The 24,258-nt window shown below is 41.7% G+C and overlaps 1 protein-coding gene across 9 annotated transcripts in view; it reads left to right on the forward strand.

Annotated features, from left to right (window-relative positions):
• Nucleotides 1-24,258, forward strand: part of ptprsa (protein tyrosine phosphatase receptor type Sa) — a 258,396-nt gene that overhangs the window by 216,825 nt on the left and 17,313 nt on the right. For 6 of the 9 annotated variants that reach the window (XM_085433160.1, XM_085433163.1, XM_085433166.1 and 3 more), the window contains 7 exons: nt 5,833-5,880; nt 9,514-9,611; nt 11,916-12,039; nt 14,780-14,955; nt 17,492-17,611; nt 22,251-22,405; nt 23,204-23,489. In XM_085433160.1, the coding sequence (XP_085289286.1) occupies nt 5,833-5,880; nt 9,514-9,611; nt 11,916-12,039; nt 14,780-14,955; nt 17,492-17,611; nt 22,251-22,405; nt 23,204-23,489 (1,007 nt within the window). The remainder of the gene's footprint in view (nt 1-5,832; nt 5,881-9,513; nt 9,612-11,915; nt 12,040-14,779; nt 14,956-17,491; nt 17,612-22,250; nt 22,406-23,203; nt 23,490-24,258) is intronic. The other 3 variants (XM_085433164.1, XM_085433167.1, XM_085433168.1) reach the window with 1 other exon arrangement.

Below are 24,258 nucleotides of genomic sequence, written 5' to 3' on the forward strand. Positions count from 1 at the left end.
CCAAAGTGTTTAATGACATATGTCTGAACACAGACAGTGGAACAATGTCAGTCTTAGTTTTACTGGATCTCAGTGCAGCATTTGATACAGTTGACCACAACATATTACTCAAACGACTGGAGAACTGGGCAGGTCTTTCAGGAACTGTACTAAACTGGTTCAAAACATACTTAGAAAACAGGAAATACTTTGTATCAATAGGTAACTTCACATCTGAGCAGACAAGTATCACATGTGGAGTTCCCCAAGGTTCCATCTTGGGACCCCCTCTGTTTAACATTTACATGCTCCCACTGGCACAGATTATAAAGAACAACAAAATAAACTATCATAGCTATGCAGATGACACACAAATATATATCACAATGTCACTAGGAGACCGAGGCCCTGTACAGGCTCTTGGTAAATGCATTGAGGAAATCAATGACTGGTTGTGCCACAATTTTCTCCAGCTAAACAAAAACAAAACTGAAGTAATAGTCTTTGGCGCCAAAGAAAAACGATTACAGGTCACCAGAGAACTTCAATCCATACATCTAAAAACCACAAACCAGGCGAGAAATTTGGGTGTAGTGATGGATGCAGACCTAAACTTAGAAAAACACATTAAGACAATAACAAAATCAGCTTACTATCACCTCAAGAATATTTCAAGGATAAAAGATCTGATGTCTCAACAGGACCTGGAAAAACTAGTCCATGCATTCATCTTTAGTAGGCTTGATTACTGTAACAGCATCTTTACAGGTCTACCTAAAAAATCAGTCAGACAACTACAGCTCATTCAGAACTCTGCTGCTCGAGTCCTCACTAAGACCAAAAAAGTGGACCACATCAGTCCAGCACTGAGGTCTTTACACTGGCTGCCTGTCCGTCAGAGGATAGACTTTAAAGTTCTGATGCTGGTCTATAAAGCTCTGAATGGTTTAGGACCAAAATACATCAGTGACCTCCTGACCCAGTATGAACCTTCCAGATCCCTCAGGTCACCTGGATCCTGTTTTTTATCAATTCCCAGAGTCAGAACCAGACATGGAGAAGCTGCATTCAGCTTTTGTGCTCCATATATCTGGAACAAACTCCCAGAAAGCCTCAGATCAGCTAAAACACTCAGTTTATTTAAATCCAGGTTGAAGACTCACCTGTTCTCAGCTGCATTTGAATAAAGCACCAAATCCGCACTGTTTTACTTTAAGCTTAAATTTCCAAACTTACATTCTAACTACTGATTTTATCTACTGTTCCTTTTTTTTTCATTTTAAATCATGCTTTTTATTTGTTTTTGTTTTTTAATGTTTCTGTAAAGCACTTTGAATCACCTTGCTGTTGAATTGTGCTATATAAATTAACTTGCCTTGCCTTATTTCTGATGATCATCTGCGCTAAAGTCTGGTTTCTCCAGCCATAGCTTTCTGACATCTTTCCCCTGGCTTTCATTCAGATTGATTTTCTGTTTGTTTGCCTTTTTTTTTTATCATCAAGCCTCCTGTAATTTGACCACACTGACATCTACGGTTTGTTGACTCTGGTCTTAGCCGCAGTGGAAGTGTTTTTCTTATGCTGTCTTCTTGTTTCAGTTAAGTTTCAGTGTCCAGTTACAAGCTGTGGTGTGCAAAGAAAAAAAAATGCAGTTGGCACATCTGTCGGCCAGTTACCTTCCAAATGTATTGTAGCATAAAAGCTCGCTATGTATCTAAGTAGCCTTTGTACAGATTGGTCCAAACAAACAGCTAATAAGGGAGACAATTCTCCATAAGTAGAATAAACACACCCAACCTAGTTTCTGCTTGTTTCTTTTCTTTTATTTCTTCGTTTATTTTTTTTGCCTGCCGTCTTTCTGTCTTCGAGCCGGGATGTTTTTTTGGAAATCCATCTGTCATCCATGGCCAGTCTCTGCTCCATCAAAAGGCTCAGATTTCAAAATAAAGCATTTCTCTTCAGCCCGGACATGCCGCCTTGAGTTTGTATCTTCGAAGGAAAGAGAGATTTCTTTACATCAGAGGACAGAGAAGCAAGGAGACTCACAGAGACACTTACAGAGAAATGCTACTGTTCCCATCTTTATCTTGCTTGGCATTCAGAGTCCTATCAGAGGTTTCTGTAACCACAATGTTATAGTGGCCGCTCTTACGTTTTGAGATTTTCTCCTGTGCTTACCGCTGTCCTTCAGCCTTCCTTAAATAACAGTCACTCTCATTACAAATGCTTGCCCTCTTTTATACAACAGTCACCAGTATATGTTAAGACTTGTCTTTATACTCGACGAGCATTCTCATTCCACAGCCTCGCCGTTGTTCCGCAGAATTGGACACTGTCGTTATCTCCGCACCCGGGGAATTTAATTTAAATGGACATTTTAGCCCAATTAAGTGGGCCGGTGAGCATTTGTGAACATCCCCATCAGCTAATAGCGACCATTGTTCAAATGAGCATACTCCCCGTGCAGTTATCCAAGGCCTCTCCAATCCAGCCGAGCATATGCCGTGTCGGCAATGTGTGCTCGCTGACCCCTAGTGCTGAGGAACATAAAATATGTTTTTGATTAGCCTTCCAACAGGCATCATGTTTCAGAGAGAGTGCGCACATCTTGTGTGTTTGTGCACGCCTGTCCATGTATGCTTAAAAGCCTGTAGGTGATATGACAGCCTCACAATGACATCCCATAACTCCTTGGGGCACAGAGTGACTTGTTTTGTCATTAACTTCCATTGTGCCTAGGGTTTAATTGGCAAATGGGGCCAAAGTAATGAAGCATCACGACTCGGTGGATATCTACTGTCTATCTGCAGCTAAGCCCTCCCTTTCGCCCAGAGTGCTCGCTTTTTTTTCTTCATCATTTTATTCTTTGTCTACTCTTCTTTATATTAAAGTTAAAGCTTTTTTCCTACAATAGTTAATGATTATCACAACGCTCCAACTAGCAATAAAGAAATAATTAAATGTACTTATAATAAACATTTTCATGTGATGAGTTCGATTTCCCGAGGGTCATATGGGGTATGATCAAAATGTTCTGTGACTGCGGCAACATGATTTGAATTTGACCACCATCCCTCAGCGTTATCTGAAGTCCTTTGGCTGTGACACACTGCCTCCAATGCAGCTGCCATGCTTGGAACACTTTCTGAACGCATTCTTCAGTGCATCACACTGTTCTGCTGCTGCAGCCCTGATGTCCTGATGTAGCACTCAATTGTAATTGCACCACATTTCAGGACCTTTGCACTCAATGTCTTCCATTAGACCCATCATGAGTAGAAGTTGAACTCAGCACACAACCCAGTAAATTTTGGAAAAAATAAACAGCAACCCTCCTCCTGGTCGTGATCCTAAACTTGTATTCCCTCTTGGGTCTTGGAAACTGTGGACTCTTCTCTTTTTAAAACTCCTGTTTAGTCATTAGGTTGCTGATGAAAATGATCACAACTTTAACGTGAAGGTGCTAAAAAGTGGCCGAAAAGGCTTGTACCGGGCACCCCGTGCTGATTGGACTTGGCACCTCTTGCATCGACATGACCGTGCCATGCTCTTGATGTCAGCAGCGATGGAACTTTTCCATTTAATGAAAAATCAAAAACAATCTTGCAGCAAACGCAGCCCCAGACCATCACACTACCACTACCATGTTTCAATGTAGGTGTTGTGTTCTTTTTATGAAACGCTGTGCTAGCTTTACACCAGACATTACGCGACTCAGACTTCCCAAAAAGTTCACGTTTTGTCTCGTTAGTCCGCAGAATATTTTCCCAAAAGTCTTCATCAAGATTTTTTTTGACAAATGCGAGACAGGCCTGTGTTCTTTTTGTTCATTATGGATGCTACTTTTGCCCAGTCTCTTTTATAATGTTGAATAATGAACACTGTCCTTAATTTGGGCAAGTGAGGTGCAAATTAGATGTTGAGTTCTTTTGTGACTTCCTGGATGAGTCGTCACTGTGCTCTTAGAGTAATTTTGGTGAGCCAGTCGCTTCTGGGACACTTCATTCTGTTTTCTCCATTTGTGGATAATGGCTCTCATTGTGGTTCACTGGAGTCACGAAGCCTTAGAAATAGCTTTGTAACCCTTTCCAGACTGATAGATGCCAATGGCTTTGTTTCTCAGTTGTTTCTTTAAACCCTGGCACGATGTGTTGCTTTTTCAGATCTTTTAGCCTACCTCACTTTGTCAGACAAATTCTTTTTAAGGGATTTATTGATTCAGCATGTCTAGCAGTAATCAAGTCTTGTTGTGGCTGTTAAAACTGAAATCAGCTTTCCAAAAACTGTTGTTATTCACAGTAAATTTATGATCTATCAAGGTTTTTGTGGGGGTGCAATTCCTTTCTTACATATTTGTCTAATATTGAAAGTCATTTGGTTATCTAGAACGTGCGAGTGTGACAAATATGTAACAAAAGAAAACCTCTGCATACAGCATATAAAATAATACATATGTTCTTCACTATATTTATCTACAAAAGAAGCATCACTCTCACGTCACAACAACTTGAACGGCCAAGTCCTCCCGTTCACAGTTCTGTGGAAACACACACATAACACACACTTCCGTATGAACATAATCAGACATGCCTGTACTTTCGTCATGCTGTGATGAATGACGTTTAGAGACAGCGGTTCAGATAACCACCCACTAGGTTTAATTAGTCATTGTCACAAATCAATTAGGGAGAGGGGGATGTTCAATGTCTTCATCTCACTGCGCTCCTTTTGCATCACTGCAGTGACGTCTTGTCTCCTATAGACGTCAATGTAAAGCCATGAATGCTTGTTTTTGCAGCTATATTTTGGAGACTCAAGCGTAACTGTTTGTTTTTGTTTTCGTTAATAAAATCCCGCTTTAGCCTGTAAGTCTTCTAATCTTGTTTCCGTTCCATTAATTTCTCACTTCTTACACGTGAAGCTGAACATAATATCTCGATTCAGTTGGATAAAACTTGCCATCTTTGTATTACGCGATCGACCCTGTCACTCTGATGACAGCTTTCAGCCTGTGCAAAATCTATTTTTCTTTGCTTGATGGGCAGGTTGGACACATCCCATCACATGCCATCTCTTGGCCACATGTCCTGTTAATACTGTCACAGATGGCTCCTTTCTGCTTGAACGGTCGGGGACACCTGTGTCTACACGGACGTAATATCGGCCGGCTGGAGCCCCGGAGGATTTCTACTCTGGAGCAGATAAGATTTTGAACCGTCACCACCCTCCTCGGAGCTCTGACTCCCATCAGCTCCGGCTCCACAGCTGTCAGCCAAGAATGCGGACACTTTTCCACACCTTTCACTCCTGGTGCTTTGGCATGAAGCCACAAACAAAGGAACCTTTCAGAGTTAGTTTTCACCAGCAAACATAAGCTGTTTTTCCCTTCTCTGTCTTCCTCACAGTCCTCCGGATGGGGCCTTTCCAACTGCTGTTTATAAAGGCTTAAATATAGCAAATCAATTTTCTTATCGCTGATCTCTATAGCCGCTGATATGGGGGTTGGCAGACGAAATTTTTCCACGGGCCCACAGAGGCTGACACCCTCAGCCAACCAGTCGGCCCCCAAGTGGGAATCTGGCACTGACTGCTAATTGGTGGTGGACGGGAAGTTGTGTTAAGATTTGGAAATGTTTGCCCTACTTTATCACGTCTGTGTGTCAGTTTGGCCTGAAAACTGAAATAACATAATTTAGGCCACCCTGTGGGATGAACTGAGGTAATATTACCCTTGTGTTTTACTTCATGCCCTTGTGTTATGTTGCACATTTCATATTTTCTGTTAACATGGCATTTTGTGTTGCATTACAGCCTTTTTGAAACCATTTCCTTTATGTCTGCTGTCCTTCACAGATTCTGGTCTAAGCAGTCCTCAGAGTGAAGCAGATTTTGACTATGAAAGTTAGTCACTATGCTCTCAGAGTTTGCGTACCAGCTTTCTTTATATACGTATGGTTTTTGTGTGTGTGTGTGTGTGTTTTATTTTGTTTTAGGTATTTGAGCACCGCTTGCCTCAATTTCCAAATACATCATTTGCATTTGTTTGTTTTTTCACATGATGCAGCAAAATTTGAGCACTAATTAATTTTATGTTTGTTTCTATTGGTCCACTAGGGTGTGTTTTTTCTTTTTCTTTTTTTTTCCCTTTGATTGGATCACAATATTCACTCGGGCTGTTGGCTGTGCATTAATCTACCATGCATAAATAACCTGTGCGATCACTTCCGCTCATGTATAGCTGGTTAATAAGTGGAGGTTTTTTTCCCAAATACAACTTGTGTTATTCCTTTTTCTCTTCCTCCCAATCCTTACCTCCAAGCTGTTGTTCTCCCGTCTCCCTCCTCCTTCACCACCACTGCTCCATTTCCATTCTGAACCAACGGGGTCTTTTTCTGTGCTCAGAGATAACAAGCAGAATTAATTAAAGCAGTGGCAAACAATGGCTCGACATTTGATCACCCCCTCTCCTGCTCACCACAAAAGAATCACCCGAAAGAAAAAAAAGGAGTTTCTGGTTTTTACTCTTCCCCCAGTTTTCCCTCTTTATTTTCTTTGCTTATCCACAGGCAGACGTCGACTCTTTAAAATGGAAATACGCGACATCATAAATAGGCTTTTGGAAAGACCGGCTTGGCTTTTCGAAAAGAATGATTATATTTCTCAGGCATATCGACTGCAGATCAGGAGACTGGAAGTGTGTAATTAGATGTTTTTTTGTGACGTGTGTTTACTAATCACTATGTTGATTACAGCGGGAGAAAAATAGGATAGTAGATAGATAGGGGGGGGAAAAAGCTTTGGGATTGAGCGTTGTGGGAGAGAGGGGGCTGACTGCTTCAGAGTTAGGTTAAGAAAGAACAGCAATTCGCCCTTGATTGACTTTGGTTGGGTAAGCTTAACAGTCAAGTTTAGCTTAGAAGCTAAATATTTTCTGGGAAATAACATTGCAGCGCGCCTTCAGGTGTGGTAGATTCATTTGTTTGGAGCATAAAGCACGTAGTTTATATTAAATTTAATAGCAAAATGAGGCACCAAAAAGCAAACAGTACTAATTATGCTGATCAAACAAATTGAATTGCATATTTACATCAGGCTCTTATATAAGCCTTCTGCAAATAAGTGCTTCTTACCTCCTCCAGTTGAGGTAAACAAATGCCCTGGTCACTTTTTTTTTTTTTAAGAAAAACTGTAAAAGGATAACACACACACACACAAATTGGGATACGTGCACATGAAAAGAAAACTACACACACCACGCGTGCACAAACCCCAACACAAACAGTCTTTGATCTCCCCTCAAACAACCTCTTGCTCTTGTTTTCCCAAAGAGAAGTAAGGGCCCCTCGTTTGAACACATTTACTTATTTCACTCATAGCGTCTGATAGGGTTTTCCTTTGAAAGCGAGGCTAGTAAACTGACAACCAAATTTCATTTTTCATCTTCTTTTTCCTTTTTTTTCTCCTTCCTTGATATCCATCGTAATGAATTCTTACAGCAGAAGCCGTTAATAACCTCGGCTCATTCCAAAGCGCCGCCGCAGAGCTTTGTTATCTCACTGAGAAAACTCAAGTATGAATAAACAAACAGTTCTGCTATTACCCGACAAGGTTTCCTTAAGGTTTGCAATTAACATGCTTAATTGAAACACAAACTCAACATGGGCTTTAAGAATAGGGGGAAACTATTAAGTTTGTCATTTAAGTGGTTTGCATTTTTTGTAAAGTAGACTGTTAATACGGCATGTCCGTGTCTGTGCCCAGAAGATGCCACGGCGTCCATTTGTCTCATGTGTACATTGTAATCTTTATGTACTTGAGACTGCCACATTGTTATATCAGTGTAAAATAAATTACCATCACTAATGAATACTGTCAGCACAGAGAGTTGGGTCCCCCCCCCTAAGCGCAACAAAACACGGGTGACCCCCCGTAACATTGGAGGGGGGTATTAAGCATCGTATAAAAGGGAAAGTTAAGGATGGTTAATGTGATTATGCCGATTTGCATGCCCAATTAACCCTGAATTTTTCTGAGGTGGTGTCAACATTTTGTTGACTTTTGACCTCAATGCTCTGCAGGAAAAGAGGCCTTGTGTTTAAAAATATGGAAGTGCTAAGTATTGCCAGTCGGCGTGCAGGGACAGAGCCACAATCTACAGTTGCGCCATATTCCATTACATGGCCTCAGCATTATGCTTCTAAATGGATTAGCGACTGGAGTGCACAGCAGTGCTGATAATATTATAGTAGCTGCAACACAATATTCAGTGGATATTGAAGCAAGGAGGAAAAAAAAAACAAAATTTTCCCCACCCATTTAAAAAAGCTTGTACTTTTAGTGAATGCCTTGGGATAAAAAGCAGTAGGATTTTTGGGGAGGGGTGGAAGTGTATGTTGGACTGCCTGTTTTTGGTATTGGAAGGTACCGTTGGGGTATTCGTCATTGAGATAGTGTTCGGCTAATGCCGAGCAAAGCGGCAGATGAAGGAAAAGGCTATCTTTGCACTAGCAGGCTGAAATGGAGCAGCTCGCTGTGTCACTCAGCATCATTCACACTCCTAAACCTTCTGATCCCTCTCACACCTCCCTTCCTATAAGCCCCCCCAGGTCAGGGCTCGATTCTAGAATACGATTTTTATAGAGGCAGCAGTGAAAAGTGGTCGCCGTGCTAACAACGCTGCACAAACAGAGCACTGCAGATTAAGGCTGCGCTAACACCGTGTTTTCCATGTACAGCTAGTGAAAAACAACTAAGTCAACTTAAATTTGAAATGTCCTACTTGATCGAGACCATTCAACGACTCAACAGTATTCCCATTGAGTTGTGAGGTTTTTATTCAAATCATCTCTTGTTGATCGCAGTCGAGCTGAAAGCAAATGTTACTTTTGATTGTCTCTAATGAGGAGTTCAAGGCAATTTTGTCAACATGAGCATTCTGTTGATTGAAAGACCAAAATGGGGGTCTTTGTGATGATTTGTGGGGCTCCTTCGTCTGATCTCTCCATCAAAACCTTTTGTTGTTCCTCTTATGTCACGTTAAACTAATTTCCCAAGCTATCACAATTATTGATGCCTCTGAATGTTTGAGCTATAACTGGCTACGCTCTGCAACTTTTTGTTCCTATTGGTCCACCTGTCCGTCAGCATCGTGATTGCAGTGGGAGTAATTACAATTTGGTCTGCGGGTGTATAACACAACCCTTTCTGGCAAATAATCAATCAGCCCCGCAAGATAAACTTGGCTATTTTTGAGCTCTGGCCTGGTCCAATCAAGTGCGTATAACATCACCAGTCAGCACATTTTTCTTTGCTTTTTTTTTTTACTGTGTGTAACATTCACGATGTCCTGCTCAAGCTTCCTCATCACTAAAACCCATTGTCCCTCGTTATTTAAGCAAAGATCAAAAAACAAGTTACCTGTACTTTAAATGGCATGTGTGAATGTTTAGAACCAGTGTCCCGTGTGCTGTACTGATACACTTTCTTTCCTTTCTTCCCTTGTGTGGAATGTCTCTCTATGTTTTTGGCGAGCAGGTATGATGAATCATCCTCCTATCCCTATCTCAGAGCTGGCTGAACACACAGAACTTCTCAAGGCCAACGACAACCTCAAACTCTCCCAGGAATATGAGGTGGGTGGGCCAACGATTCAAACGTGAAAGTTGCCTTACAGTGTTGATTTCTGTCCAATTGTGTTTTCATTGGGGGGAAAAAAGGACAGTCTCATCTGGTATGCTCTAGTGTCGCGTGCTTCTTCTTTTGAATTCTTTCTTTTCTGCTTGTTTTGCGTATGTGCGTGTTGTAGCTGGTGTTACTTGAGCAATTACAGTGTTTACAACAAGTATCTCATACATTAGCAGCCTCCACATGGCAAAGAAAGACCTCTGCTAATGTGATTTTGGGAAAAGCGCACACTGGCACTCAGGCTTTAACATGGTATGTGTGGGAGTGTGTGTATGTTTGTGTGCAGAGGGGATAACTGAGCTGTCTGAGCTCTGAGACCGCAGCGGTTATAAATGACACCAGAGTTGATTAGAAATCAGGAGCGCTGAATCAGCTCTCGTTTGCATACAAGCAATATCCCCTCCCCACCATCCCTAAATCACTGTGCCTGTCGTCTCGCTGCACACCAGGCTAAGGTGGGAAGCGGGTACACCAGCACAGATTGCCGTCATCATGCCCGCTGGTGGATGTTGGCGGATAACGACTTTTAATAGCAATCCTGTATTTCTTGGGTATCTATTATTCATAAATCCACATCCGGGCTATATACCAAATGGACAAGCTTGTTCCGTTCTGCGGGGGAAGAGAGACGAGAAACGTGACGCCAAAGTTGACACTTTGATGCAACTTCAACTTCTAATTACTTGGTTTTGAGAGAGCCTTAAACCACCAGCTCATCTCTGTCTTCTCTCCCTCGGTCCGCCTGCCCCTTTCGCACAACCACCCCCCAGGAAAAATAAATGACCAAATTAAATAGAGAAGTGTAATTTTAATTTTGTTATTTTCTTGATGAATGGCTGCTCGTGCCGGCGCCCCGGCTTGCCAAGCACAGCTCTACAGGGCTTTGACTGATTGGTTTTTAGCCAGGCGGGATGTGCGAGCGGAGGAAAAAATGGAGGGGAAGAGGGCAGAGAGGAGAGAAGGGAGAGAGAGATGAGGTGGAGAAGTTTTGGTTAATGATGAGGATTCAGCGAGGGGAGAGAAAGCGGGAGAGTGGAGATGAAGAGAAGATAATCTCAAGTACAAACGGAAGCGAGGAAGGCAAACCGCGGCTCTGCGTGATGACACTGAAGCCGCAGAGTTTATCTGTCTGCTGTCAGGCGCTCAGGAGGCGTCGTCCTGCCAAGCCTGTCACGTGGACACGAGCTGTCATTCATCTTCAGCCATCATCACGGTAAAAAGGAGGAGAAACGGGGAGAAATTCTAGTTTTACAAGAGAAAATATTTTGCCGATTTTTTTTAAATTTACAAATTTCTTAAATGTCATTTGTGGAAAAAAATATTGAAATGTGAAATACACGGATGTTGTTTGAAGGTTTTTGCACTGAGGGAGAGTTGGGAGTTTTTTTTAAGAGAGAAATGACCCCAATCTTTTTATGCAGACATGAATACTCACACTTAGTCGGTCATAAGATGTTCTGAAAGGAAAAATATAGGGAGTGGGAGAGGTGGAGGACTCTTTAATAGTAAACTTCAGAGAGAACACAGTAGATAAAAAGTGGAAGAGTTTGAAGATGGAGCCGTGCTGATAAGGAAAACGGGGATGTCGAAAAAGGCTAGAGAAGGGGGGGAAAAAGCCAGATGAGGCTAAAACAGAGGGAATCTCTCATTGCTGTAATGATTGCGTGCTGATTGCATGTTAAATTAGGTTTCCAATTGGACTCAGTTTCAGCTTCAGTCTCTCTTTCTCTCGCTCTCTCCAGCCCCAACTGCAAATATCATTCAAGCCTCCATCCCCATGCCAACACGGCACCAGACGCCTATGAGCAAACATCGGCTCATAATGGAATACTTAATTATCCTGGCGAGGGAGCGGAATAGTTATCTAGAATTCTCGTATTTTTAAAGAGACGGCTGAATTTGTCTTTCACCCAAGTGTCGAGGCTCATTCCACGAGTCTCCTGTCAAAGGGGGAAGAGCCGTCGCCTTTATCAATATTGTTATTTGTCATTATGCACCCCCGCGCATTAATGATCTTGATAAAGTACCGCGTGCGGCTGCTTTATCAGAACCAGTCGGCGTGCAGATTGTAATGATACCGTGTTCTTCTTTCTCTCAGGGAAATCAACCTTTCTATCTCTCCCTCCCCCATCTTCCACTCTTCTTTCTGTGATAGCACGGAGGTTGTATTGTTATTACTCAGCTTCTCTCGTGGCTCCTTTTGATTGCTTCCTTACATGTGCATGTTCTGCCTGTCTCTGCACCCCCGTCAGTCTATTGATCCAGGCCAGCAGTTCACCTGGGAGCACTCCAACCTGGAGGTGAACAAGCCCAAGAATCGTTACGCCAACGTCATCGCCTACGACCACTCACGTGTCATCCTGGCTCCCATAGAGGGTAAGTTTCAGCCTCATGCTCCGCACATCTTCGCCACCTCTGACATGAGCTCGTATCGCTGCTGTTTGATAAGTGCTCACACAGATTCAGCGTAAGTTATCAGTAAAAAAGCAGAATATGTTAAATAATCAGCCGAGTGGAAAGGTGTTTCTTATTGCAGTGTGGATTTAAATGGGATAGATTAGCAATTTAATCCGTCGGGACAAAACTTGACTAGATTATGGAACGGGATTAGGGCCACTGAAAAATATAGAGGGAAATATTTTTTGGGTCAGGACTTTTTTCTCGCTTTCAACTCATACGTTTGTAAACATAATTGTTTATCCACCAGTATGCACAGGTGCTTTAATGCTGAAATACAAATACAGTTAATATTTTTCAATGGATTTGCCAAACTCCAGTTGTTTACTGAACAGCAGATTTGGTTTTAATGATTGAAACACATCACATCCTTAGGGGTTAATAAAATATTCTGATTCTGAATTTTAAAGAAGTCCACTGTGCCGGCTCAAGTTTGGGTATAAAAAATGTTGAATTCAGTCATTTTTATCTTTAAACCTGTTCTTTTTTTTTTCTACAGATTTCTAAGTATTGTGAAATAATTATCTAATAAACGTGTGAAGCACCATATATGCTTACTGTATAACTTCTATGTAGAAAAGGAAGAAAAGTGAAATGTGCTGATTTTTAAACTCTGGACATTTTTCCAGCTCAGCTTGCTACTGACCAGCTAAGCAGTTTACAGAGGCAAATTGGGGGGTGAGGCAAGGACTCTTTATAGCTCATCTTTAGGCCAAGCGCTTAGATCTCACACTCAAACCGAGTCGGAAGTTAAACCAGTGTTTTCAGTGTCCCATTTGTCTCATCACATCTACGCCCCTGTCTTGACTTCCCTCTAGCTGCCTATAGACACGGTGGTGAGAATCTCAGAGCCAGAAAAATTCTTCCTCTGACTCCTAAATCTCAAGGGACATTGTCAGAGGTAGTCACCCTTCACTGCTGACATTGTTCTGGCTTTGCATCACCAGAAGAGCTGCCGACTCCTTCACAGTAATGCCAAACTCTCTGCTCCAGAGTCCTCTCCTTTTGTGTGAAATAACTGCTCGGGCTAGATTTCGGTATCTTGCAGTAGTCAGTCCAATTTTAGGGTGCAGCAACATGCATAACAAAATTATCCCAGGGAAATAAAATGCCTCGTCCATAAATACATAAATTAATCAAGTCTGAAATTTCTATTTTACACTGCAGTGATTTTGCTATTAGTCGCAGCAGTAGAACAATTCATGCACGCCACCATTCTCTGTTCACTTAGCTATGACTAAAGCCAAGGCAGCCCAGTCAAATTGTGCAACGTGGTATCCGTTTTAATGACATTTAACTTTCTTTTCTCTTCTTTACTTCGATTCTTTGTTCTTTCTTTTCGTCTTTTCACCCTCCCTGCTCTTTCTGCCTCTCGCTCGGTCTCTCCCTTCCTCTGTATATTACATCCTTCCTCTCCGCCCAGGCCGTAGCCCTCACCGAGTCGCCTCTTTTAAACGAGTCCGGTCGAGTTTTTCATTGTTTGTTGCTTGAGCGAAGAGATGTCAGATGTCAAAGAGACATGAGTCTCCGACACACAGATGCTGTCACGCCGAAGCCTCTTCTCAAATGGAGAGATTGTAGAAGTTGGTAAATGAAGATGGGTGATGCTCTGCCTTATCACTGCCAGACGCTCGATGTAAGACACTCCAATCACAAGATAATCCTGTTAACATTTAAAGCATTTTGTCCTTTAGTGACTCCTTTTTAAACTCAAGGGCACCTTGACTTGTGAGCACATTTACACAATCCTGTGCATTAAAAACATTTCAGATCTTTCTCCACAGCAAAAGACCTCCTTCTAGCTAGATTTAGTAGGACCGGTGTATATCACAGCATGGTAGCAGGCTCAGGGGGACTGAAGCTAAATCTACCTCGTAGCTATGTTGGCTGAAAAGCTGTTTTACTTTCCACTATCTTCCATCATCTTTTTGGTCTGTTGTGGTGGTAAACACGATATCTACGGGAACCTGGAAAGAGCCACAAACGTAGAAAAGAAAAATGATAGAATATTGTGACAGATGTGTTGAATTAATTTAAAAGCGCACAAAAATCTGGTTTGTGATCATTACAGATGGGAGAACTGCAAAAGGCATAATTAGCTGTTAATAAAAACATAGTAAATTGCTAATAGATGCACAATACTGCATGAATTAAGCTTCGTAATGCAAAAAAATAAAAGAGAACCTCAGTGTAGAAAGCTGCTTACACTTCAGTGGTGTAATAAGTAAATTATTAAAACTCAATAAATATGTATTAGTAACATAATAAATTACAAGTGAGTAAAGGCTTTTATTATCATCAGGTGATAATACCCCTTTCCTGACAAGTTTCTTAGAAGCTGACGTGGTCGACAGCATATTGAAAGACATTGCCACTGTAGTTTGGACAGTTTGGGAAATGTTACGGGAATTCAGCCAAATTCTCCTGACTTGTCTTATTCTGGTCTTCACATTTACACGTACTCCTTCCTTGGCTGGGAACTGTGTCAGTGCGTGTGACAACTGGGATTTACTGAGGCAGATGGCGTGATAATAATTGTGTTAATGAAAAAGTCTGATAAATGAGGTTTGGAAAAAGAATAATAAAGGAAAAGCCATCAAAGGTACACGTTCCATCTTTTAATCTCTGTTTTTTTTTTCCTCTATCTGCCTACGTGTAGGTATAACAGGCAGCGATTACATCAACGCTAACTACATTGATGGCTACAGGAAGCAGAATGCTTACATTGCCACCCAAGGACCTTTACCAGAGACATTTGGAGACTTCTGGAGGATGGTGTGGGAACAGAGAGCAGCCACTATTGTCATGATGACCCGGCTGGAAGAGAAGTCGCGGGTAGGTCCACTCGGCATATCTGGGCTGCTTTTCTGTACGCTTCTTTTTAAACCCCCAACCTTACAAATCGCTTGAAAATGATGTTTTCTTTTAAATAAGCCTTGGAATCAAATCAGTGCATTACACAACCAAGTACAACAACCAGCTGCTGAAAATGGCACAGCTTTACATTGATTTCCCAGTTGCATAACTGAACTCCATTGGTAGGCAATCAGACTTCATTTTCTTGGGATAGATTGCTTTCAGAGAACTGTAGATATTTGAATGGGGTGGTTAAAGCAACTGGGGAGGCTGATAAAGCAGAGCTAAATCAAAGACACTCTACCTGCGCACATCTGATAAGTAAGGCTGCGTATCCACTGGGAGTACCTTCACAGGCTTAGCTCTGTTTTCTCTCCTTATTTGCAGCAGAAACCACAAGCTGTTGCATGTCCCAGAGAGCATAGCGAGTTGTTGAACTTAGACTGCTTAGTGCAGGAAGCTCAAATGAAATTTTAAGAACGGGAGTGCTGTAGAGTATTTGCAGTACCTGCGACCAGTCTCTCCTACAGCCATCTGTTGATTGTAGAATATAGAGAGAAAACGATCCAGAGAGAACAGTGGCTTAGATTCAGGAAGCTCAGCATCCTGTTTTTGTAATGTGTGAAGGAACTGGGTCCTAGCTTAGAAATGACAAATAAGACTACATTAAAGAAAACCTTAAATATTTGGCGGTGGGGGAATAGCGTTCAACGCAGTTTATGATAATCACTGCTGCAAATGAGACTGCACCTGTCATTTATTTGGTACACATTATGGGATATCAGCAGTTGAGACACTGCATCTCTAAGAATAAGAGAGGAGACTAACATTTAAGTACGTGAAGTTGCATAAACTTGCCCAGGCAATATATTTTGCTGATAAAATGTAACTTTATCCCATTAGCTCTAAAACACCATTATGTTTCATTGCACTTAAAATGGGAGTGGGGTGAGTGTGGTGTTTGGTAGTGGGGTTTTTTTCATGTTTGGAATAGTAATGTAACAGTTGCTCTTTGCATTGTTACATTGTTGCTGATCACGCCCATCCCTTTGTGATCATGGTGCTTTCAGCAGGATAACGCGCATAATAATGTCATAAAGCTCAAATCATCTCAACGTGACAGTTCACTGTCCTCAAATGCTCTCCACAGTCACCACTAAACAAATCAATAGATCACCTTTGGGATGCATGAAAGATTCACATGGTGGCTGTGCAGCCATGATGATCTGCATGATGCTGTTATGTCAGTGTGGCCCGCAATCTCTGAGGAATGTTTCCAGCACCTTGTTGAATCCATGCCCTAAGAAATTGGGCCAGTTATACAGGCAGCAGGGTGCCCAACACCATACTAGCATGATGTTCCTATTAAAGTGACCAGTGGGTGCATGTATAATAATCCACTAATGTAATAATAATTCACTTGGAAGTTTAGCTAGAAATCATCCTGCTGCATGATGAATACTTTTAATAAATTTTTTTACATTTTGTTCTCATGCTTCTGTGATTCTTACCATTTTCAGTGCAGGACCTTTTCCTGTAAAGGATTTTTTTTTCTCACAGTGGATTGATACTTTTACTTAAGTGAGTCCGCCGTGATAATATTTAGTCCTCTCGAGGAGTCGACTTGTCTAAATGTCAAAAAGCCAACCATGATGTTTCGTGCTGTCGAGTCAAACCTGTGTCAACATCAGGCTCACTCACCCCAGGTGTCTCCACTCATTTTCCCTTTCTCCGTCCTCTTTTGAATTGTTTACCTACCTTCCATCCTGACATGCGCATTCCACTCCTGTCAAACGTGATCAGGGTTAGCGGGTGCTGGAGCTCGAGTGTCAGCTCGACCAGGAAATGGGAGAGAAAACTGGAGAGCAGCGTCTCCCTCACAAGCTGTCACATCTGATCTGATGTCCGCTGGCACATCACACCCCATATTGAATGAATCTTTATTAGGTGGACTGACGTGGTTTGTGTGCTTGTGTGTAGTGCCACAGGACTAGAAAAAATTTTAACAGTCACAACAAATCAAGGGTTTGCTCTAAAAAGTGTTTTGTTTTGTTTTGTTTTGTTTTTTTCCTTAATAAACTTTTAAAAAGTGTCCAGGTTTCCGTATGAAGATTTGAAATTATAGCAGCTGTGATTATGGAAAGTCATCAAGTTCCCGAGATTTCAATTACATTCCTTGTGTTTCACATTACTGTTGAATATGTTTTGTTTTAAGAAAAAGGCAAGGAAGGAAGCAGGCTGGATTTGTGTGAGGTTGGTAAAGTTATGCAGTGAGATTGGAGTCGCTGTGACAGGCACATCTGTTCAGTGTACATAATGTTGTTTCTCAGATGTGAATTATAGAGAAGCTGCCCCGGTGTTTCTGTCACCACTGCACTGTTTCAGTCCAAAGGAGAGCTTGCTGCGAGAGCACGCCATGATACGAATAAATGTGATTTAAAAAATGTCCTAACCGTGCCTTTTTATGTCCGTGAGGTTTTTCATGCTGTAGCTAATGCCTCTCTTTCTCTCCCAGATTAAGTGTGATCAATACTGGCCAAGTCGAGGTACAGAGACCTACGGTATGACCCAAGTGACCCTTTTGGACACGATAGAATTGGCCACTTTCTGCGTGCGCACTTTCTCTTTGCACAAGGTAAGATGGTTCCTCACATTGTTCGCCTACACACTACTATTTGTACTCCTGTCTTATGTTTGATAAACAGTACTTGTCAATTCAAAAGTGATGTGCAAACATGTCCAAGCAAATGAATTACAGCCATTATCTTAAATGGTTCAAAAAATGAATAGCAGCGTCCTCATAAATGTCTTTTCAGCAAAGAGAGTGATAGTCCAGAGGACACGCCTTGTAGAAATACAAGCACAAGGTCTGCATAAACATTGAAAATATTGGTATAAACCACATGGTATTTTTCTGCTTAAAGCGAAGATATGTACAAATAAAACCCTTTGTTTCTATTGTCCTCCCAGTCCAGCCCTTTTTACCTTGCACAGCTCTCTCGCTCTCCTCAATAGGTCATCTGTTTATGTGCATCTGCCAAATTGGAGCACTTAGGTAAAGTGAGCAGAAGAGAAACTCAATATACATAATTGGCAGACTGCTCTCATGCTTCTGTGCACGCACACACAGCCCTGCACAGATATTCAGAGCTATGCTCACTGCAAAGACTGCAATCTCAAAAACGAGGGAAAAAAAAGCGGGGAAAATATTTATTCAAATGAAAAATGATCATAACAGGATAATCTTACTTACCTAGCTTTTAAAAACAAGTAAAAAAAAAAAAACATGATCGCATTGAACAGACTGTTTTGTTTTTATCAAATTTGGCAAGTAATAGCATAGTTGTCTTCAAATAACACTATATGTTTATATGCTAAAAGCAGAAGAGCTACATCAGAAGCTGCGGGACCCGTGCCTTGATACAAAGAAGCAATTTTAAATATCTTTATCGATACGTCTGAAAAGCTACTGGGGAGGTTGACAGAAAAAATGATAGTATTTGAACAAATATCCATTAACCATTATGATCTTGTTATAATAACAAATCCTGACTAAAAATAGATGTGCTTTTACCACAAATCTCCTGCTTAAAGGGGCATGAAGAGTCCATTTAGATATGTGACTCTTCATATGTGATTCAATTATGACAGAGCAATGTAACGGTGTATTAATTTCCCAAATAAGATATTACTCCAGTAATCATCTGCGTTGACTTTAACAGGCAGAAAGGTTTGTTGTGTACTGTTAGTGGCAGGAACACGCGACTGTTTCATTCATATCAATATGTGAAAGGGATGCTTAAAGAAACTGTTTTTATAATCACGTTTTTGTTTTTATAATTTTATAATAGTAAAATGCTCTAAAATAAGAGGGGAGGCATAGTGTGTATTCCCTCTAATTAAGATATTTCATATGACGTATTGCAGTGCACTTTCTCCATGTGAATGAGCACATTCTCAAGACAGATTTTGCACATCCAAGCTTGCATTCATGCTTTTGCACAAATATCGGAAATGCTACATGCATAAATATGATGCCACACACAAACCAGTGTATTATTACCGCACCAGCACACATACATTACATGCACCCTGTTCTCACTCGCAGCCCTATCACAGAACCTGCAAAGACAGGTTCTGTGATAGGAGCTGAACCAGCCACTGGAAGGATTAGACATTTCCAGAATTTTCCTTTTGCCAAGATTACACCAGTGTTAAGTCACTGTTGACTTTTTTTTTTTTTACCTGAATTGTCAATGGAACAATGGATGCTGAGGCAAACCAGTGACAGTAAAGATAGCAACGTATCAGCAGCCGTGGCGCTTTAAAGCTGGTTGACATTCAGGGCCATTTACATTCTGCCGCTCTCAGCCTCTATCACACCCGCCGGTGCTTTCTTCTTTTTTCTGCTCACCCTCTTCCCTCTTGCTTATACCTGAAGCCATTGCCAGGCTTTCTCACTGAGCTGTTTTCACTTTGTTGAATTTGTGTGAAGAATCAGGTGGCAGAGGCACACAGACAAACACACGGCGCATTCACAAAGCAGCTGCTGTGGTACATATCTATATGTATGTGTATCCTACAGTGACGCAGGATTGTGTCCGCTGATAAATTCTTGACAAAAAAAAAAAGACTTTAAAACCAGCAGCCAGGTAGCAGTCGTATTCATCCTGTCTTCCAACTCCAGAAATGGGGAATGTCCAAAAAAAAGGAAAACAAGAAGTAGGTCAGTTTGCTTTTAATTACCACACTCATTTATTCATTTATTCAGCAAGGAAAAATTCCCTCTGTCAGGCAAGTAGGAGCACTGCACTGAAATGCAAACAGTGCCTACATTAGAGGATCTTCTGTGAGGAGGGGGAAGCGGACAGGAAGATGCGAGGCTGATCTTTCTCTCAGTCTCTTTCTTCTTGTCCTTCACAAAATTCTTCCTCTGGATCCCAGTTTTGATGCCTCAATAGTGGATTTTATGACAGGAGCTGTCAAACGGGTGTGTAATATGAGTGTTTGCCGCTTGTATCGTGTCCCGAGTGTTCTCAGCAACAACAATGAGTACATGAGCACACGCACATCAGTGCTGATCAGCATGAAAATGATATCTACTACAACAACGAGTTCAAACTGTGTAAAATCATGATCAAAAGAAAGAAAAAGATTTCCCAAAAACTGCAAAGCCCATTTTGTAAATGAGAGCGGATTTAAACAGCTGTAAAATGTTTAAATATACGCTTATTTTATTTAATGTGATGCCAGCGACACATTTCAAAACAAAATCGTGACAGGGGCGTGTTTACCACTGGTTTGCATCACCTCTTTCTTTTTTTAACAACACTGAGCTCTCAAAACTGCAGCTCAGCCCCCAAACACAAACATGTTTTCCCATTCTTGCTTGAGAGGATGGGTTTTGAGCCTCTCAAAATGTTCTGCAATAATAAGATGTTCACAGCATGCCGCATGCGGCTCATCCACATCGAAAGGAGCGAGTTCAGGTGGTTCTGGCATCTGACAAGGATGCCTCCTGGGTGAGGTGTTTTGCCCCACCGGGATGAGGCCACGGGGCAGACCCAGGACACGCTGGAGAGATTATATCTCTCGGCTGGCCTGGGAGCACCTTGGTGGATAAGCTGGAGGAGGTGGCTGGGGAGAGGGAGGTCTTGGCTTCTCTGCTTAGGTTGCTGCCCGGATAAGCAGAAGAAGATGGATGGATGGACGGACTGCATTTCCTGTGTCCGTAATGTCCATGCGCTTTAATGAACACCCAAACCCCTTTAAAGGACATCAGTGATAAGTGATCAGAATTTCTAAGTTTATACTGTAGCTGGTTTTCAGCTTTGTCCCTTTTTAATGTATTTTGTACTGGAGACTATGAAAGCGGCACATTCTTTGCAGTATTACACTGCAATTACACTGACACTTAGTCTTGTGTTACTGAGTTATTCTTAAACTGCTAAAAAACCTACTCACAAACTCCAGTGGATGCTTCTATTAAACCCAGTTATATTTATGACCATTTTCAGGACCCTTGTTTCAACTTTTTTTGAATTTTTTCCACTTTCAGTCTTTGATATTTTGTCTCTGTGTTGTACAACTAAACTAAACTAAACTGGCATAGTGCAGAAAAGTAGACAGAGGAAAAACAGATGCCAAGCCTCGGTCTGGTTTAAATGCCTAGGAATAAAAATGAGTTTTCAAGCGGCTCTTGAAGATGTCGAGTGTTGCTGAGGTGCTCATTTCAAGGGCGCGGGCTGTTTCAAAGTTCAGGGGCATCTACAGAGAAGGCCAGGTCTCCTCTATGCTTTAATCTGCTTCACAGTAAGACCAGAAGCATCTGGTCAGCTGATCTCAATGATCATTTCAGAGAATGTGTAGTTAAAACATCCAAAAACAGGGGAAATACGAGCTCGCTTGCAGGTGCCTGTCAGGACTTGAGCTGCTGCATTTTGGTTGCAGAGGAGAACGCAGCGCCTGGCTGATTCTCAAATAAAAACTACTCCAAAAAGCAAGCCTGGGTGAAATGAAGGTATGAACTAGTCCGTCTAGGCTCTCAGTCATCCAGGTCATGGTAGTCGTAGGAGCTTGAAAAATCTTTTAGAACTAAAGAAACCTCTTGTATGAAAGGTGAAACATCCTCACACACTTGAACAAGTCCAGTGCCTTCTTTTTCAAGCATGGTTTGCCTTCTTAGCAAAAGAGAGAGAGGGCTTAGCCTTTTGCCTCGGGTAGAAGAAACTAACTGTAGCAACAGCATTTATCTGTTTATCAAATGTGTGATCCGTCCCGTGTTTTGGAGGGCCAAGACGAGTGAGGTTCAAGAGGTCCACTTCTTTGCTTCATCCACAATTTACCTCGGTGAGACAGTCCAGCAAGGACAGGGTTTAAATGATTTCCAAATCAATACAATTTACACAGTCCCCCAGCTTTTCTATTAGATTTACTGTTGAAGCCATTGATGAGCTGCATGTGTTGAAAGCATTTCATCATAGATGATTTTAACCTAAACTATAGTGCATTTTACTCATCAAGGCTACAAAGTGCAACTTTTTATTTGACCTGAAATCCCATCTTTGTGGTAAGCAGGTGTATCCACTAAATACGTCAGTATGTCAGCTTTCTGAATGTTTTGTGGTCTCACTGTACAACATCTCTCTGTAACAGCCAAGTTGCACAAAGCAGCACCGTTATCAAGACACCATTTGGGTTTATAGACCAACAATAAAGCTACTGAATGACCCAGTGCAAACACAGTGCAACCAGCCTCTCTGTGTGTTATGCAGAATGGTTCGAGTGAGAAGCGGGAGGTTCGTCAGTTCCAGTTCACCGCCTGGCCTGACCACGGCGTACCAGAGTACCCAACCCCGTTCCTGGCCTTCCTCCGTAGGGTGAAGACTTGCAATCCGCCTGACGCTGGACCAATCATTGCTCACTGCAGGTCGGTTTGTAATTTGATTCACTTTTGTGCTTCAAAGGAACCGAGGAGAGGTTCTTGCACCAGCCGGTCTCCCAAAAATGAAGTCAAGCCCAGCATATGGAAAATCCCAGCTTCAGTAATGCAGTTGTTATTAGGTCATTGTGTGTCCGTGAGCCAACAGAATGGCAGGCTTTACCTGCGTACTTGCTATTATAGGTTACGTAAAACACTTTACACCACCGCATACTCTCTTTCCCAAATGACCTCTGTCTCTTCTATTTTCAATTGGTCACAGCAGCCTTCTCTTTAATTTGTGCTTTATTTCCCTGCTGCCATTCTCGCCACCTTTTTCTTTTCTTCTCTTTCTGTCAAAAAGCCTCAAAAGTAATCCCTTCCCATCTCCTTTGCGTCTCCCATTTCACTCCTTAGCTCTTCCTCCTTTTACGTGTGGTATTTCTCAGATGGCTTATTCAAATTGAAACCTTCCTTTTTGTCAAGATAAGAAGACTTCAGTGAGTCCAAAGCACTACACAATAAAATTGAAATTTGACGGCTTGCTTCACCTAGTCTCCATCACTGTCCTCCTGTTGTTCTATTTGTCATTTTCCTTTATTGTTTATTTATTTCCTCTCTTAGCTTTCATAACATCTCTCTCTTTGCGTCTTCCTATTCAATTATGCAAAGTGTGACTTCACAACAGAGCTTACAGGACTTGCTGTATATAAAACATTATAATGACACAGTGAATTACACTGAAAATATTCAATGCCAAAACACAAAGTAATTTTGTATCTTTTTTTTTTTTTTTTTTTACTCCAGTGCGGGCGTAGGCCGGACGGGCTGCTTCATCGTCATCGACGCCATGCTGGAGCGGATCAAGCACGAGAAGACGGTCGACATTTACGGCCATGTGACACTTATGCGATCGCAGCGGAATTACATGGTGCAGACCGAAGACCAGTACAGCTTCATTCATGACGCACTGCTGGAGGCGGTGGCCTGCGGAAACACTGAGGTGGCTGCCCGGAGCCTGTATTCTTACATCCAGAAGCTTGCACAGGTGGAGAGCGGTGAGCACGTCACTGGCATGGAGCTGGAGTTCAAGGTATAGGAAATAAACCTATAAAACCTTAATAACCTTCTGACCATTTTAAGTGCACTATGCACTGGAATTAGAGGGTTTTACACCTTGCTTTGTTGTTGTTGTTTCTTTATTAATGAGCCCTAACTACATATACCGATCAACTTTAACTTCTGCTGGGGTCAGACATGCAAATTATCAGGGAGCCTGCTTGGAGTTTTTCCTCAGAGTCACCTGCCAAGACAGTGGGAAATAACGAGCAGCCACAGATCAATGTCTACATTAACTTTCCTCTCTGTAGTCCTTATCATAACTAAATAATGAAGACGGCACCGGTATGTTTTTCTGACACCTTGTTTTAAGCCACTGTAAACCTTTTAAATAAGCCTAGCTGCCAGCTTTGTCTTCCCAGCAGTTATTCTGGATGCAAATCCAATTTCATTGCTTTTCATATTTTTCTTCATCATTATTTGCAGTGTGCTTAATTTTTGGTTTCAGTCATTGCTCTTTGCTTTGTGATAATACGTTTCTTTGTATTTTGATTTGGGGTTTTTTTGTTTTGTTTTGGTGTTTTTTCAGTGGTTCTTAACTATCAGCATCTGTGTTTCTGACAAGAAGCTGTGAAACTAAATTAGGAGACTAGGAAAGAGACAAATTGGATGGTTGCTGTCACTGCCTGGGTGGGTGGGGGGACTGAAAGAATAACATTTTAGTTGAGTGAAGATGCAGTTTATACAGTGTAGCATCACTGTAGAAGGTATATTTAAACTGCCTTATTTGAATGGCAGCTATT

The sequence above is a fragment of the Copadichromis virginalis genome, linkage group LG15, assembly GCF_057382275.1.
Source record: "Copadichromis virginalis isolate Kocher_CV1m ecotype Utaka linkage group LG15, C_Virginalis_male_GT1.1, whole genome shotgun sequence".
Lineage (NCBI taxonomy): Eukaryota > Metazoa > Chordata > Actinopteri > Cichliformes > Cichlidae > Copadichromis > Copadichromis virginalis.